This window comes from Sturnus vulgaris, chromosome Z, assembly GCF_052056855.1.
Source record: "Sturnus vulgaris isolate bStuVul1 chromosome Z, bStuVul1.hap1, whole genome shotgun sequence".
NCBI classification, from domain to species: Eukaryota; Metazoa; Chordata; class Aves; order Passeriformes; family Sturnidae; genus Sturnus; species Sturnus vulgaris.
In genome coordinates this window covers 61,645,266-61,663,514 of record NC_142283.1, presented here as the reverse complement: position 1 = coordinate 61,663,514, position 18,249 = coordinate 61,645,266, and the positions used below count along the sequence as shown (strand labels likewise).

The following is an 18,249-nucleotide window of genomic DNA, read 5'->3' as shown; positions in this document are numbered from 1 at the left end:
TAACAATCTTGTTGCATCACACACACCAAACATTTTGTTAGAGCCCCAAAATATGAAGTTTTTTGGAGGCAGAAAGCAAATCATAGTAGCATAGAATATACTGAGTTGGAAGGGACCTATCAGGACCACTGAATCTGCTCCTGGCCCTGTGCAGGACACCCCAAGAATCCCACCACATGAATGGGAGTGTTGTCGAAACAATCTTGAACTCTGTCAGGCTTGGTGCTGTGACACTTCCCTGGCAAGCTTGTTCCAGTGCTCACCACCCTCTGGGTGAAAAATTTTCTGATATGCAACTAAAACCTCCCCTGACTCAGCTTCATGCCATTTCCTCAAGTCCTGGCACTGGTTTTGAAAGTGATGGGATTGGCACCTGCTCCTTTGCTTCACCTCTCAAGGATGTTGAAGACCACAGTGAGTCTCCCCTCAGTCTCTTCTCCAGGCTGAACAAACCTCAGCTGCTCCTCATAAGGCTTCCCCTCCAGATCCTCCACCATACTTGCGTCTCTCGTGTCATACTCGTATTGGGACGCCCTCCAACATTTGACTAAATTTGATAAAACTTGAGCAGCGGAACAAGTCTTTTTTAAAAATAAAAGTGATGCCTTAGCACGCCTCTTGAAAACCGGTATCAGCTTCGGCAAACGCGAGGCGGGCGCCTCCCAGGAGGGCGGCAGCGGTCGGCCCAGAGCGGCCCGACGCGTCGCTGACCCGGCCCCTCACGGCGCGGGCGGGCTCGGGGCTCGGCGGGCGCGGCGCTCCCGCCCCGCGGGGGCGGCGCTGCTGACGGCGCCGGCCCCTCCGGACCTTCCGCACCGCCCCCAGCGGGCGCCCGGCCACACGCGGCGGGTCGGGCTTACCCGCCGGGCGCACCGGGCGTTGCATGGGAGTGCTTCCCCACCGGGCACGGTCGCGCTCCCCTCCCCGCCGGCTGCCTGAGGGAGGACGGCAGAGCATGCCACCGGCGGGGCGATTCCGCGGGGACTGACATGCCGCTGAAAGAGGGCAGGCGCCAGCCCCTCTGCCTCTCCCCGCGGTAGCGGAGGCGATGCTGCAGGGCGCTCCCCGGGCTCTCCCGCAGGCGCCAGGCTATCGCCCACAGTAGCCGCGCTCGCTGCCGTGAGCGGCGCGGCTCCAGCCCGGCGAGGCGACGAGCGGCGCGGGCCTGCACCCGTGCCCGGGGCGGCGGCGGCGGCGGCGGCGGCGGGGAAGGCGCTGCCCGCGCCCGCGGGCGGCTCCGCGCGGCGGATGCGTGTGCATGAGCGCTGCACCGAGCGGGCGCAGGAAGCGCCCCCGCTCCGCCGCCTCCATCTTCCAGGGCAGCAGGACCTCTCCGCACGGCCGCGACAGCGAACGGCGGGGCAGCGGCTCCGATAGCGCCTACCAGACCCAGAGAACCCTGGACGACTGTAAGATGGTGGGTACCCCGGGCGGGTTTGCCGTAGCTTTTTACCTCTTCCGAGCTCTCTCGGCGCAGACGGCAGTGCCGCTCCTCCCGCCACCTTGACTATTCCTATCACGTGCAGTTGCACTGTTTTGAAACCCGCAGTCTCCGCCGGGGTGCTGCCTTGCGCCCCAACTCGCCGCGGTTCCAAAGCGGGAGCCGGGAGGGAAGACGAGACCTGCGAGGAGCCCGCTGCGGGACAGGGAGCGGAGCCGGGCGCCTGGACAGTCCTGCGGGAGCAGGAGTCCTCGCCCCAGTACACACACAGCAAAGCAGCTGGAGGTGCTTATTGGTAGATCTGTCCAAATCCGTACCCAGACTTGGCCTCACTGAAGCCTAAATGGGTAAATAGTTCCCTCCAATTAATCACTGCACTGTCTACTTGCTGTCTTGTGCAGCAACCACATGCTTGCCCTAATATCCTTCTAAATCAGGACACAGGGAGGCCCTGAAATTCTGTTCCTGATATGTATGATACCTGTTAATCTTCCCAGAGTAGCTGGTTGCAAGTGTGAAGCACCTGCATCTGTGTTATTTATGGACTGTCATATTCTGTTGTGAGATTTTTTCCACAGTCATGTTCAAAATGTTTGGATTCTGACACTTTCCTCCAAATCAGCACCATATGCCCCCTTTCAAGCTCTTTGAGCTACAGTCAGCCTGACACTGGGCCGCAAAAGTGCCTCTCTAGCTACTGACAAACGTAGAAAAAAAAGGAAGTCACTGCTGCTTTTCTTGATAAATCCGTACCTGGCTAAAGCTGTCTAGTAGCATTGAAAATGGAGCTGCTACTTCTATTCTGCTGGATTCCGGCAATTTTTTTCCTCTGGTGCTGAAAAATGTGCTGGCAGATTATCCACTTTGATGCTTCAAGACTGGGAGCAATTCCCAGTGCATGGAGGAACAAAAGCTGCCACAGCAGCTCTATAAATATACCCAACAAGTGGATCTTACTGGGTTCTGCCTTTTTTCTGATTCCCAGTACCATAATGTGGTTACTTATAGATAAGTTTTTAGAATTAACTTTTAGAATTAATCAGAAATAAAATACGTTTTATAGGTGGGTTATCAAGTTGCAGTAGGATTCAGGAGGTGAAATCAGTGTGGTTTTTTTCTTGCTTTCTGTCTCAATTCAGGAACATATATGTGGTTTTGTTTTCCTGGGCAGTGCTAAGGTAGCTGAATGAGTCTGTTTAAACAAGCGATATCCAGTGAGAACTGGCAAAATGCATCTGGTGCAACCAGTTACCAATTGCAGGATGCAACACTTTTCTTCCTAGTGCAGAATAATCACACTATGGCACAACATAGTACAATTTTTTCCTCTCCATTGCCTTCATGCATTCTCTTAAGCTACAGAATGATAAGAGTTGAAGACTTATTCAGCAAATATTGTGCCTATGACTTTGTTTGGTGTGTGCTTTTAGGTTTGTTTGGGATATAGGTGTGGGAGGGTGCAGATGTACTGAAATGCACTTGGATTGACTTGATGCTCCTGAAGCAGAGGAGCCTATTTGCTGTTCTTTAAATGAAATTTGGGAAAGCATGGCCAAAACTATTTTTGATACCAATTCTCAGGTATACAGTTAATTGCAGTGGGTTGCATGAAGGGTATGAATGTAAAACTGCAGAAGTAACTCATTTATTTCCTGAGCATGGGAATTTGAGGTCTTGACTTTAAAAACTGGTAGCTCTGATAGACTCCAGGTTCTTAGCATGTTTTTATGTTGGGGTGTGTTGAACTTCTGGTGGTAAAGACGACTGCAGAATTATGAGCAATTACTCTTGTCTGTTTTTATGTAGTTTGGAAATTGAGGTCAAAACACCGATAAATAAATATTCTGTTCTATTACTCCAATCCTTCCACCCCCGCCACCATGTGGAGCAAATGGTCTTTTGTGCATTCTTTTAGAAGACAGCAAATGCTTAATTTCCTTAAAGTATGTGATCAGTGGAACTAAACAATAATGATCTTTCCATCATTCTGAAATGACCCATTTATCGAATAACGTCTGTATATATCTGCTGGGTATTGGATTTCTGTACAGGTTGTAGTGTTTATTTACTCATTTGTTTTTTTTTTCCCACATGTACTTTAGAAAAGGTGCTTTCTGGAATTTTAACAGGAAAGTGACTATCTGGTACGTCTTCTCAGCCAGTAACAGCAAATGAATTCTAAGTCAGAAACCTGGATTGAAGGAAAGAGACAGAAGAGAAATCATTACAAAATAAATTTGCAAAATTGCCAATTTAAAAGCAAGTGCTGCATTCCAATCCCTGAATGTGCTGTTAATCAGGAAGCAGGAGCGAAGGCAATAATTTCTGGAGATATTTTTGCCTTTCATGATAGCAAAAAATAACCTCATGCTATGAGTAAAACAGATTTTTTTTTGTCTGATTAATATTTAATACTAATAACTCAAACACATTCAGATACTAGAAGCAGAAACAGTACTTTCCTATATATGAACATTTATAGCTCACAGAAGAAGCAGCTGCCATGGAGGCTCTAGTCATTTACTGAATCGTGTGCTCTTGATCCTGTGTGCTGTGAAATTGTGAGCAGCAGGAACAAGCCCTAGACTGGGCATGTTATTTAAAAAATGGATTGTTTTTACCCATGTAGTTAAAAATTCTCATGTATGTAAACCGTTTTTGTTTTTCAGCTTGTCCAGGAGTTCAACACCCAGGTGGCTCTCTATCGGGAGCTGGTCATTTCTATTGGGGATGTCTCAGTCACCTGTCCTTCTCTACATGCGGAATTGCACAAAACTCGAACTCGGGGATGTGAGATGGCCTATCAGGCTCATCAAAAACTAGCAGCAATTTCTGGGTAGGAGGCAACTTATGTTTAATTAAAGCTGTATTCATGTGCAAATCTTTGTTGAATACTACATAATGGAAACTTTCAGGAAAAGCATTAACTTGTGTTTCTATTTTAGGCGTAGAGGTGTATGACCACCAATTTTGGAGAATGTCTATATCCTTATGATAGTACGATTTTGGATCAAATCCTGGTCCCCTTACCAAATCCCCTTCTGATTTCACTGGATGCTTTTATGTAAGACAAATAGGATTTTACTGCGTATCATTGCAGATCAAGGGGGAAGCCTTGCCCTTCAAGAGTGAAATAGCAATAGCTTTCTGCCCAGGTTTTTACTGAGTATACCTAATTGAATAGTTAAGAAACAACTAGCTCAGCTCAACTAGAAACTCAACAAAATTATACCAAAATTAAATTAAAATTGAGCAAGGGGAAATACAAATACTTGTCTGAGAACTTTTGTTTACCTTCTACATGTTTTTAAACCCTTGTTTGTGTTGAAATAAGAATGAAAGCTTTGCCAGCATGTAATGTTTTAATTTATTCTTTGGTATTACATTATGTTCATTCCTTTCCATGGTGACAGAATGTATTATCACATACTTGAGACTATGCCTCAGTGCAAGATCAACCAGCATAAATAGCTGTTTCCTAAAAAATGGGCATTCATGCTGATAATTCCGTGTGGGTTCTTCACAGTACGGTGACTGGGGCATTTGTATTTACACATGTACCACCTGAGTCATGTCTTTCTGAATACACTTTGTCAGAACTTCAGAACTTTCTGCATCTATCTTATCTACCACAAGCCATTGTGCACCACTAGAAAAAAACCCCAAAACTTATTTTTGTAGCTCTGCCGAATCCTCACTGAATTTCTTTTATCACTTTAGTATATAAAAGAAATCTGTAATAGGCTAGATACCTAAGGAGAGCCCAAACTAACAAACCAATCAGAAGATATTAGTTGAAGGTTTTACTATAATTGTCATAATTTTCAAGTAAGATGTTGTGCAATGTTAGGTTGGTTTTGTGACCTCTGATTTGTTTCTTAGCCAAAATACATGCTTTTAAAAGTCGGTGAAGTCGGTGGGAACTTTTTAAAAAAGTAGTAATGAAAAGACATAGTTACTTTTAACCAGTACATTGAAAATGTGAAAACAAACAGTAGTGAAATTCATCGTGTGCTTTCAGACTCAAAAGAAAAACTAACATAGATCAAAATGATACATTTGAATAGCTGAACCTATTTTGTAACTTTTTAAATATTTTTCCCCGTAAAGAAAAAAATTGATATGTGCTCATTTAGAAACTACAAGGTTTTTTTAAGCAATCGTTTCACAGCTGTAAGTCTGTCATATACACAAAGATGTCCTGAAGGTTGTGCAGTCACTGCGAGATTGACATTTGGGTAATCTAAAACTGTTCTAAATAACTCTGATAATACTGTGATATCCATAACAACTGGTATGTGTTAGAAACTCTCTGGAAATTGCTTGTTTGGTTTGACAAACATTTTACAAGATCTGCTTCACATTTCCACCCTCCTGTAGCTGAGGAAAGCCATATGAGAAATTAACTTTTTTGATGTGTTTGTGAGGAAAGGTGGGAAATGAAGATACAGCAAGAAAAGAAATAGAAGGAGAGGAGTAATAAATAGTCTCAGAGATTTAGTCTTTACTTCAGCAAAAAGACTGATGTCGTGCATATGAAATAGGATCTGGAATAGGAATCTAATTGGATAGAAAGAAAAAGTATCAGGAAGAAAAATGCTTAGGGACAGGAATGAATTAAATCATCCTCAGTACTAAATAGTTGGGAGGGTAGTGTGTTGCTCAGAAACAGCTGTTAGTCAGCATATGGGATAAAGGCTTATTTAGTTCACTGCTTTAGTTCAGAACACACAGCACTGCACTGAGTAACCTAGAAAGAATAATAGCAAGTAGCTGTTCATGTTGCCAGACTGTAACACTTCACAGGGGAACAGAATTCTATTAATTAAGACCGTCAGTAATGTTCAGTTAGTCTCTAAGTGATCTACCTGAAGTGTTGCAGGACACTCTTCCTTTTGAGAAGTTGGTGTCGCTGTCTCAGAGAATACTAAGTTATCTTGTTTGTAGTGTGTTTTCCTTGGAAAATTAGCAGACACCTTAATGTTATGCTGTTCCTCTTTGAATATATTGGGATTTCTCAGAATCATGGAATTGTTAGGGTTAGAAGGACCTCTGGTGATCATCTGGAGATCACCTAGTCCAACTCCTGTTGGCACTAGTGCGTTTGAGACTTAAATACACACCTGACTTAGACAATTAGAAGAGGCAGCTGTTTCCTTTCCTAGTTCACTTGTCCTACAAGACTAAGCAAGGTAACAGAGGAAAGATGCAAAGACTTGGAAGGAAGGAAGGAAACACAAACAAATCTTCTAGTGCTGGGAAGGGAGCTCTGGGAAGAAATCTGGAAATTGTGGGAGGGGAAGGAAATGCTAAGGTGGAGAAAATGGATGAGCAGGATAGAAGTCACGAGGACAAAAAAGTACATTGGTCGCGGGCATATCAGTTCTGGAACATTAGGCAGACATCAGAGTGGGACAGTGTTGTAATGTGAAGAAGAGAAAGTTGCAAATGTACCTGTAGAAAAAGGATACACTGGTATGACAACAAAAGCAGATTCAGCTATAGAAGCAGAAGAAATGGAAGTCACTCCTATGTTTTAAAAACAGAGAAATACAAAGGAGATGTTGAAAAAAAGATGAGATAGCAAGGAAACATAAAACCTTAAAAAGTCCACCTGGATTAGACCATATCGGCCCATCTAGCTCAAACCTGAGAGCTGCTGGTAGAAGCAGCTCTTGTAAAATAATAAGCAAAGATACAAAAAACAGGTTGTGCGTAGAAGGATGCCTCCTCTCGCATGCTTGCCACTACCCAGCACTCAGTAAGCAAAGGCTGCATCTGAACAAGCTGTATCTGACAAATGCGATTTCCCTAGATATTAACATCTTTTACTCAAAAAGTGCTGAGATTGAATAAGGACATCTTTACACTGTGATGTATTTAAAAACTTATTCACTAAAAGAATATTACTGAAAAAGGAAAATGCAAATTAAGTCTCCAACTTAATAGGACTTCATAGATATTAATATTCCATCCTCCTCTTTACTTGCTCTAGTATCCTTTTCTTACAGAAGTTGTGAGATTTTAGCAAAGGGGAATAAAGATTAGAAATAAAAATAATCTAAATTGAAATATTCTAGTTAATGTTCTTTTAGGAATACAAATCAAAGTAAACCTTTGTTTAAACCAGTGTTAAAAAAAACAGTGCTGGTTTTCTCAGGACTTAGGTCAGTTCCTGCTCTCATACTAAAAGTTGTTAATGATTTTTAATGAGCTGTCTTCTGAAGAAGGTGAGTAAGGTTCATCACATTTCCTGCTGTATAATGTAGCAGAAATTAAAAATCTCGAAGTATTTATCTTGTGCATCCTTGTAGCATTAGTTTTCATGGTCAAAACTGAAGAAAGTACAGCAACAAGAAAATGAGTCAGCAAGAAAAAGAAAGGAGAAATACTTGTAAAAGTAAGAAAATGGGGGAAAAGATGCAGATCTCTGTTATGGAAGGGAGTTATGGAAGGGAGTCTGCTTTATGGAATGATAAAGTGGTGATCTGTTAGAATTAATCAAACAGGGAGCTGGTTTTATACGTGAAGTTCACTGAGTCTGGGATGTCAACAGAGAGATAACTCAGAACTGTATTTTAAGAGACATGTCTGCACAACTGTGCACACACTTTTGTAAATGTCCTTACATATTCTCAAACACTTGATAGGCTTACATAATGTGTGCACTTGGCACACGGAGACCAGAACTGGCAGTATCTCTGTGACAGTCTGATATATATGTTGTCAGTGGCTTTTTTTGCATGAAACAAAACTGTGTGAGGAGCTCAGGGGTGCATGGCAATGTACATCTGTGTGAGCATAGTTCTGAAAGTGATTTTTCTCTGTTTTTCTGACTGGTACTGCAGAGTCCAAAATCTAAGGAGGAATAAACCTCTATAGTAGTACACGCTGGGGCAGCAACTTTGCAGAAGAGGATCTTGGGGATTCTGGTGAGCATCAGGTTGAATATGAAGCAGTGCTGTGCCCTTGTGCAAAGAGGGCCAGCAGCCTCCTCCTGTGCTGCTTTAGGAAATGTTGCCAGCAGATCAATGGAGCTCATTCTTCCTTTCTATTCAGGGCTGTTGAGGCCGTATCTGGAACATTGGGTCCAGCAGTGGGCTCCCTAGGAGAAAGGGACATCCAAAGCAGGCCTGGTCAACTACCTTAAAGATGGTTAGGCAGCATGCCACATACAAGGCAAGGCAGCCAGACCTGGGATTGTTTAGCTTGGAGAAGAGAAGGCTGGGAGGGAAATATTACCAATATGTGTAAAAAACACCTGATGGAATAGAGTAAAGAAGACACAGTCAGACTATTCTCAGTGTTATATAGTGATAGGATAGCAGGTAAAAATTGAAATACAAAGAAAAATTGATCTAAAAAATTTTTAACTCATTTTTTACTGTGAGGCAAATAGAATATTAGAACAAGTGCACTCGGAGGTTCTGGAGTCTCCGTCCTTGGAGATACTGAGCATTCAGCTGGTCATGGCCCTCAGTAACCCTCTGTAGCTGACACTGCCTTGAGCAGGAGGCTTAGACCAAATTAGTTCTAGATGTCCCTTCCAGCCTGTGACAAAGTCATCAAAAATCTCCTTGGGTAAATTAAAAGAAAAGGTTTCCTTATTTGATACCCATGTGCATCTGTTACTTTTACAAAATAGTTGTTAATTTTAAGTTCCCCTAAGTTCATGAAAGGTAGAGAAAGTCAGCTAAAATCACATCCTGATTGCAATCCTGTGCACAAAAAGACTATCATAGTGTTGCTCAAAGTTTTTAATTGTATGTAATTTCTACTTTTGTTTTCCTTTGCAGTCTGCAGTAGGAATTCTCATGTTTTCAATAAGTACCAAATAGTAATTTCTCAGAGCAAATTAATATTAGATCATTTCCTAAGGCTGTTTTAAAATATTCTACTGACACCCAATTGTGGCCAATTTTTAATTTAACTGTCTGAATCTTTCCCTGAATTATAACCCTACAAAATTATTTTCTGCTTCCTAAAGCACACAAGCAAAAAAGACTGCCTCAAAATATTTTACGAATTGAGTGAAAAGTTAAAGAAAGCTGTATTAAGATAGATCTAACAGAAATTATTTTAACTGTTTAACTGCAGATGTTAAATAAAGCTCTGCTGGCAGTCAGTATTAGCTGAACAGAAATGAAGCACAGCAACACTTAGCTCAACAGAGAAGAATTTTTGTAATCGTGATTAAAAACCAACTTTATGCCAGCAGATAGAGCAACAAACCGGAGGTCTGCCCCAGCTAGATACCAATCGAGCAGTATTTATGGAGATCTCTGTCCTTCCTAGACATCTTTGCAGTCAATGCCGTGGTTCTACTCTCAGTGTATGTATCAGAGATGGGCAGAGTGATAATGTTGATCATGGGGTTCTGAATCACAAGCACTGCTGGCTGTATCCAGCCGCTGTTGGAGTTGTTAGCGTTGTTTCAACTGCCAGATGAAAGTTGAGAAATACAGTAAGTGCTTCACAGAGACTGCAGCATGTGGCCTGATAAAAGTATAGTTAAATATCAAAAATAATGTTATGATATGTAAGAAAACAAGGAAAGCAGTCAATATTCACTGAAGAATCAACACTGTTATACATAATACCAGTTGCATAGTGCCCTCTGAATTCATACAAGGTCTTACGATTTCTTGCTAAAATGTTGCAGATGTTTTAAACAGTAACAGCTTAATGTTCTGGCCTTAAAAATCTTGTCAAGTTAAAAATGCTGAGATCTTCCACTTCAAAAAACTCTCAGAAATATAAAATATAATTTTGCTCACGTAGGGAGCTAAAAGCAGCTCAATAAGTTGTTTCAATGTGGCAAGCTAGAACTCACAATTCTTATAATCGTTCAAAAGTACTTTAGTTAGGCAGTTGTCCTGATGGTTTAACTGTGACTGTCTGAAGCCGAGGAGAGCTTTGTCTCCCTTCAAAGAAGAACTTTTCAGGATTACTGGGCATTCTTATATAAAGTCTCATTTTTCCTCAACTTTGACATTCAATTTCCGTAAACATTTACTGGAATTTTCTTACATGCTTAAAATTTTCTTATAATTTTGAGCATATCAGATTCTAGAAGCAAATTATGACAGTGGTTATTCCGTAGTGTTATAGTGTTTGTTTGGCTGGCATATATTCACTGATTTCTACATCCTGAAGTGATTGCAAACTTAGTACCGTGTATCAGACTACACCTGTTCCAGTGACTCAGATCCTATTTTGACTAATGAGAGTTGATCAGCATGGGAATGGGAATGTTTCAATAAACAAGCTCAGATGTGGATAGTTTAACATACCCGTTAAGGACTACCTAGTGCATGGTAGTGCAATAAGTATACCATTGCTTACTCCTTTCATAATAGGGTAAGATGCACATGTATTGTTCTGAATAGATTCCTTGTAAAAAAATTTCTCCGATTATACAATCTCCATGCATCTGAAATGATGGAAAGGGAGAGCAAAACGATAAAACTGTTTTCTGTGGAACTGAATTAAGGTAGGTTTGCTTATTAAGAATAAAATCTGTTTACTCAATTTAAGTAGCAAGTTGAAAATGAAATAGTTTAAATCAAGTACCTCAAGTTCAGAACGAAAATAATAGAAGAAAAACAAGGTTATTTACAAAGACTAGAATTCTCAAAATAGCTGACCTCTATAGACCGACTTTTTCTTTGTACCTGTGTCTTTGGAAGTGCTTTAATAGGTGTTTGGGACTTGAAAACACAAGGTATTAATATCTCCCTTTATAGATCTGTCTTTCATAACTGGAGCCCAGATTTAGTAAAGGGCAAACAGACCTAAAAGTGAATTTATTGCTCTATTATTTTTCTATGTTCAGAACAGCAATTCTGAAAATTCAGGAAGTTCTACATCTGCAGTAACACAGCATAAGTTAGTTTTGACGAAGTGGAAGAGCTTATAGCAACTTGCTTAATGATAAACTTCACCAGCATTTTAAAGGACAACATTCTTACTTGTCCAAGCTCTGACAAGATTGTTCCCAGAGGTGCTGGCTAAGCATCCTCAGAGTCTGACAGAATATGACAGCTTTGGGCTCTTCACAAAATACAGTGACCCCTGCCACTTTCTTTTAGCCAAAGCTGAAGGTGAGTCAACTTAATTTCTAAACTGCTTGCACCTGTGTCCCAGAAAAGAGGGGAAAGCGAGAAAAAGGGAAAGTGAGTGCTGAAAGTAGGACAGACATCCTCTTTGTCAGTCAGTTATTTGCCCCTTTCTTCCATCTGAAACTCAATTAGCACATTCACAGCCCCTTCCAGTGTAGTGCTGCCACTGCTGAGACAGTCAAGGACTGCTAGGTGGGCCAGACACCATGAAAGGTCCTCCCAGTAGCAGGGAAGCCGGGTCCCAGCCCAGCAGCCAGGGATGGTGCCCATGTGTCAGGATCACCACAAATAGCAGTATTTTCTCTGGAAGATATAAAGCAGCATAGCTTTTCCTCTGTGACATGACCTGAAGCTGTCAGGTAGCTGTAGAGAATTAGGGGGCACATTGCCATCATCTAAGCCAGTGGAAAGAGATTTTGCATGAGAAAGCAAAACGATGTCAAGGTCTACTCTGTTCTTGGGCTTCAAGCAGTGCCATTGCAGGTAAACACTGAAAACTGTTAGGCAGCTTCTTTTGTGGTATTCTATTCCTTGCTTCCATTTTTCTTTCTGTGTTTTAAGCAGATAAAACACATAAAGACACAGGGAAGTAGAGATTCAAATCTCAGGTAAAGGCTGACTATTCCTAAGCATTTTTTATCTTCAACCTGGCAAACTGTAAATTCACCTGCACAGTACCTTGGTCTAGGGGTAGAGTAGCCTGCAGATTTAAGATGGTTTGCCTTCCATTTTAACACAGCTTCTGCATTCATCACTGCCATTGTGGGTCCCTGGAACCTGGAAAAAACTAAGATACTACTATAATTCAGCTCCTTCAGTGGAATGTTCTCTGCTGTGCACGAGCAGCATTCCACTACAGTTGCATTTTAGAAGGGTTATTTCTCCAGGTCTAACTCACTAAAAATTGAGTATTCCTGTTATAGGTAAGACTATTTTTCTGTAGCAATGATTAAAATAACCAACCTGTTTCACATTCCTATTCTGAGGTATTAAAAACTTTACATGACAAATTTAAGTGAAGGAAAACAACATACATTATCAAAGAGATTTGTGGACTGAATTGCATTGGCAGGGCCTCTTTAGAAATGCTACAGAATCAGAGCTGACCTTTTGCAGAAAATTCAGTGTTTCTGCCAGGAATCTCTAACTTCATGCCCTTTTCTTGCCCCATTTTGTCCCCCTTTAAAAAGATCTGCTCTCATTATTGGACCTAAAAAGCTTTTCACACTTTTATTTTGCAAGTGATTTTCTCAGGGAGTAATCAGCCAGAGGATCCAACAGTTAGGCACATTTGTAGAAACAGGAACTGTGGGGATTTTGAAAAGCCCATCGAATTTAAGTGTGGACTCTGTTTTGACAGTTGCTGTTACGTTTGCTTCACTCTAGATTTTCTCATGCCCTTTTCTCCTTTGTCATCCCTTTTTTTCAGTGTTTCTGTTTCTTGCTTTTTTTCCTCATAGCCTATCTCTGAACAGTAATGAAATTAACATCTAATTTGCTACTGTCACGTTAACTATTTAGGAACTCCTCATGGCAGAATCTTGAATGTACATATAACAAACCCACTGGAATCCACTGGTCTTAAGATCCATGGCTTTACTGTAGTAAACATAGCTAACAAAAATAATACTTTTTTCAACCTCCTATGTTCTGGGAAAATTCTGGAAAATCTCATTCAACCTCTGACTGATGTTTCAGATGAATCACTTATTTAATAGGTGTACCAGTGCTTACTGTCTCTGAAAAATACCTAGTAGTTTTACAACATATTTGAGTCTTTCAAGGAAAAGTATTGTTTTCCATTTTTTAAAATTATTTCTATAGTGATTTCTAAATAATGCATGTGAATTTTACATTTTTATCATAATTTTCATAATTTATTTCTTTTGAAATTGATTTTTAAATGTCAATTTGCTGGAATTCTAAGCCCTAACATGTAACAGCACATAGCAACTCCTGTTGCTATGTCCTGTCAAGTCTCATCACAAGTGGAATCAGTTAATAAGCTCTTCTTGAGAAAAAACCTGAGTGTTGCTAATTTATGTCAGTAAATAGTGCTTCACAAGTGGATCTAGAGATAAATTTTAGAAGGTATTTAAAGATAGAAGTGCAGCTGATTATGAGCCTTTCATGTCATGCTAATTTCTATGCCCACAAAAATTAGGAGTACCAGAGAAGCCTACATGATTCAAAATTAATGTTAGGCCAATCCAAAAAAAATTTTTCATTGCAGTATTTCTGAAAAAATTAATATACACTTCATACCTATCTTCACAGATGTACATAAAAGTTGCACTTGTGTTAATCTGTAACCAAGATGGCCAAGAGGAGTGTCTTTGTGTCCCCATTAGGCCCTGCTTTGAGTTTCAATAGCACATTTCAGTGTTTCTCTTCTGTAGGTTTCTCATGAAACACAGCTAAAGCTAAGAATTTAGTGATGAGTTTTAAGTGCTTCTTCCCTGATCACTTTCCTCAGTACTGTTTGATTAAGAAATCCCACATGGCTGCAATTTTTTTGTGATAGACACGTTGTTCTGTATAGCTTGGCTTATATTGTTCTCAGAAAATTTCTTCTGATTATCTCTGAATCTTATAAAGCCAGACTATGTTGACAATATCATCTATATAATGTTCATATACCTTAAGAGAAAGTGAAAAAATGAGAAAATGAAGTTAAGCATTAGAAAGGCTTCAGCATGAATTTTTAGAATTCTACATATACTGGGATTTGCTTCTGATTTCTTGCCTCTTTTTTTGTAAGTTTTGGACTGAAGATTGCCAGTTAATGGAAATGTTTTTTACTAATGCTTGGTATTTCTCAACTTTCTGGAATACTGCTCTCTAATTAGAAAGGAACCATTTTGATCCTGTGCCCCTCGCTGAAATCAGCCAATGGCCTTGCCAAGTCAATTGTGCAGGGCCATGCAATTAAGAGCATGTCCTTCTCATGACCTGTGTTTGATCATGCTCTTTCAAGTGCTGCTCTTCCTGCACAGTCAACTAAGAAAAGACTTCACACTTACTGTGAGCTCCATGGTACATGGAGGTTTGCTCTATTAAGAGTTCAAACAGTCACTACTGTCAGCAGTGTCATCAGTTCCTTGCAGGATCAGTCTCCAGCCGTGGAGATACCAGTTCTGTCAGGCTTCCACTAGAAAAATTCCAGCCATTTTCAACAAGTGAACAAAATCTGTTGTAATTTTTCTAATTGTTTTATCATTCTGGGCATTAAGATCTCATCTTGACACAGCATTAAATGAAGCATTCTTTAATGCAGATTCTTTCCAGTATTACCAGTTAAATGCTATTTAAATTAATGTTCTAAAATTTAACTTATACTGAAGTGTTGGCTGTTATTGAATAGAATTTTCTCCTTTATGGGAATATTTATAGATCTACATTTACATTTTCCATATAACTTTTAACTGTCAGAGAAATAATATACTGAATTATTTGTATATTAACATAGAAGGTCTTATTTTCTCTTAAATTCCATTTTTCATCTTTCTGCTCTTATCTTTCATAAGAATACTTTCGTCATGAACATTTCCTGGCAGCAGATCTGGCATAAGAATTCAAATACTGGTATATTAAATTCTGTGCTTGAAGTTGTTAAGAAGCTGCCTTCCCATTTCAGAAGAAAACAAGTTTGCATTTATTGTGTGAGCAAAGAGAAGCTGACACTTCATATCTCTGTCTATCACGGCAAGACAGATCATCACAAATGTACTGTTGGTAACCTTGGCAGCACGGCAAATGGTTGAGTGGCAAAATATTTACAAGCACCATGTTTATACAGCAGCTTCCAATTATTTCCAACAGTTCTGGAGTTGTTATTGTGCTGAAACAGCACTATCCACCCGCATGTGTTTACAAGCCCACCCAAAAAAAAAACCCCAACACCAACAAGGCAGCGTTTTTGGGAATAGTATGACGACTGCAACCACAGTACATAGGGTGAGGCTGTGTGCTGAAAAAGCAGTCCCTTTATGCAGGGTGAAGAGCCCCAGTGCACCAAAATTGTGGATATGCAAAGCCTGGGCATATAATTTGCCTGCAGACCTACCCAAAGTAGTGTGTGTACAGCCTTTTGCAATTCATTTTGCATCATTCAAGAACCAGAGATTAGTGGTATGTCTGTGCAGCTCCTAATACACAATACTGAATGCCTAAGGAAGACTTCATGGAGAAATCCTTGTTTCCCAAGCAGAAAAAAGGGCTTTTCAAAGAAGGGGAAAAAACAAAAGTAACACCAGTTCACAAAGTCAAGTGTAGACCAAAACAGGATTAAAAAATTTGAAGTGAAAAAATTGCAGAGTTCTTTTTGCTAGAATACTGCTTCCTGAACACATTTTATCAACAGATGGTTTTAAAAATTTCTTTCTCCATATATGAATTTAAATTCAGGAAGCTAATCTATTTCTTTTTTCCTTCTATTTCCTTCTATTCTTTTTTTCCCTTTTTTTTTTTTTGGCACATACATGTTTTCTCAGTCTCAGCTGTGATTTTTTTACAGATTTGATCTGTGAAGTATCTGGTGGAGCTGTGTGAGAAGTCTTCTGATTCTATAACACCATTTCTTTTTCACTTGGAATACTTTTATATAGAGGCATTTGAACATTCTTATTTTTTAGAAAAGATAAAAAATACTCTGAGGTATGAGAATGACATATTTGAGGCACTCCTAGAAACATTTGATATATAAAAAAAATCCCAAATACGACCTTATTCTGAACAACCCAGTAATATCTCGTGGATGTGCTGTTTCCTTCCAGTTTAGAATTGTAGCAGTCACAGTATTGGTGTGTTTGACCAACAGACAAAAAAAAAAAAAGGATTATGAAAATGTATGGATTTTTCCAGTAACTGTTAATGCAATATAGCTCTTATCCAAATCATAGAGAAACTTAAAGAATATCTTCCCTTCAGTTTAAATAGTTAAATAGGTAGGTAGTTGTTCCTTGCCTCTTCTCATCCTAATGTATCTTCACAATTGCTCTGGTTGTCTCATTTTAAATTATGGAGAACCAGAAATCTGAGTTAAAAACGGGTAACAGATATCCAGATCACTCTAATACTTCATGGAATGCCTTTTGAAAAAAAATATATTGAAATTTATATTCAAAGAAGGTACTAACGACAGAAATAAAATAGAAAAAGGAAGTGTCACAAATCTGAGGAATCATCTGGTTTAGCATCCTGTGAATGGTCAACAGCAGATGGCATCACTTGCCTGCAGCAGATTTCCTTCTAAATCCAGTATGTTTCTAGTTCATTGTGACCTAGATCCTACGGCATCAAATACCTGAAGCGTCTAACTCTCCTTCAGGCTCTCTGGGAAGTTTGACCCTATTTGTCCGCACAGATCAGAACTAATTTCATAAATGACCTCACATCAGATACTAGTTTTCATAAAATTTCTGTGGAACTGTTAATCAAAGGAACTCGATGGGAGTGTAGGTATTAATCCATTTATGTTTTGCAGACCTCTGAAAGGTAGAATTTATAAATCATTCATTAACTAGTAATAAACTATTAAGGGACATTTTAGAGCACACAAGCTTAACTAAAATCAAAGGGCAAATCCACGGGCAGCATGAATTTCAGGTGCCTGCAGGGAATTTCAAAGAGGCTGGGCTTGAGCCTGTTGGATGGCACAAACTTATCTCTTCTTTCTCTACATTTTTATCAAATTCATTTGAGAACAACTTGTTGATGCTGACAAGGCAGTGTCCTGAATGGAAATTTTTTTGATAAGCTTAAGAGTTATTGCATATACAGCTAATGTCACTGTCTCCTTCTTGGTTAGTACAGATCTTTTCTGGAAGGTCTGTTTCATGGTTTGGATTTCTCTGTTCTTTGTTATCATATAATTTGAGGCTGTGAGATTTTTTTGTTCAGCTGAGGCTAAAGCTAACAAGGCTGACTTGAGCGCTCACACAAAGTTTTCTTTCATCTAACTGGACACCACCTTCTCAACAGGTCGGCTGATAACCTGCAGAGAAAAAGACCCTATTCAGCTCATGTTTGGCTAGTGCAGAAGTGTCGTGGACTTCTCTCAAATAGAAGCAAGGGACAGACAGCTGAAGGAAGGAACAGGGAGCTTAAGGTGTTGTCAAGCCCTGCATTCTCTATTTTTTTTTAACCTTATGAGAACTCAAAAGCACAATTGAAGGCACGCATGCAATTTCATTTGGAATCCTGAGTACTTAAAAATATCTTGCTGGGGATTTTAGACTTAGTAAAGTGGGGTGTCTTATTTTGAGACAACAGCCAAACTCCCACCCAATTGCTTGCTCACTCACTCCACAGCAGAATATGGGGAGAAGACAGGAAGAACAGGAATGAGAAAGACTAGGTGGATATAAAAGCAGGGACATTGACTGACTGTAGCGCAGGCTTGACTTGGGAAAAATTACCCTAATTTATTACCAATTAAAATAAAAATAATTATTTATTCAAGTAATGGGAAAAGAAACCTCAAGCTAGCACCTTTTCTGCCTGGCTTCCATGCTCAACTTCACTCCAGACTCTTCTACCTACCCCCACCCTCCTGAGCGGTGCAGGTGGGATGGGAAGGGGGGATTACAATCCATAGCCAACTGCTTTGTTTCTCCTTCCTCCTCACGCTTCTCCTCAGCTGCAGTGTGGGCTTATCCACAGGCAGCAGTCCTGTCAGGAAAATCT

The 18,249-nt window shown here is 40.2% G+C and overlaps 1 protein-coding gene and 1 long non-coding RNA gene across 3 annotated transcripts in view; one reads left to right on the top strand and one right to left on the bottom strand.

Annotated features, from left to right (window-relative positions):
- LOC148219874 (uncharacterized) overlaps positions 1-1,588 on the bottom strand; it is a 99,608-nt gene extending 98,020 nt beyond the window's left edge. The window contains exon 1 of the long non-coding RNA XR_015799270.1: positions 1,454-1,588. This is a non-coding gene — a long non-coding RNA (uncharacterized LOC148219874). The remainder of the gene's footprint in view (positions 1-1,453) is intronic.
- RGS7BP (regulator of G protein signaling 7 binding protein) overlaps positions 825-18,249 on the top strand; it is a 33,497-nt gene continuing 16,072 nt past the window's right edge. For both annotated transcript variants that reach the window (XM_014881417.2, XM_088156093.1), the window contains exons 1-2: positions 825-1,417; positions 4,111-4,277. In XM_014881417.2, coding sequence (XP_014736903.1) covers positions 1,259-1,417; positions 4,111-4,277 — 326 coding nt within the window. In that variant the 5' untranslated portion in view covers positions 825-1,258. The remainder of the gene's footprint in view (positions 1,418-4,110; positions 4,278-18,249) is intronic.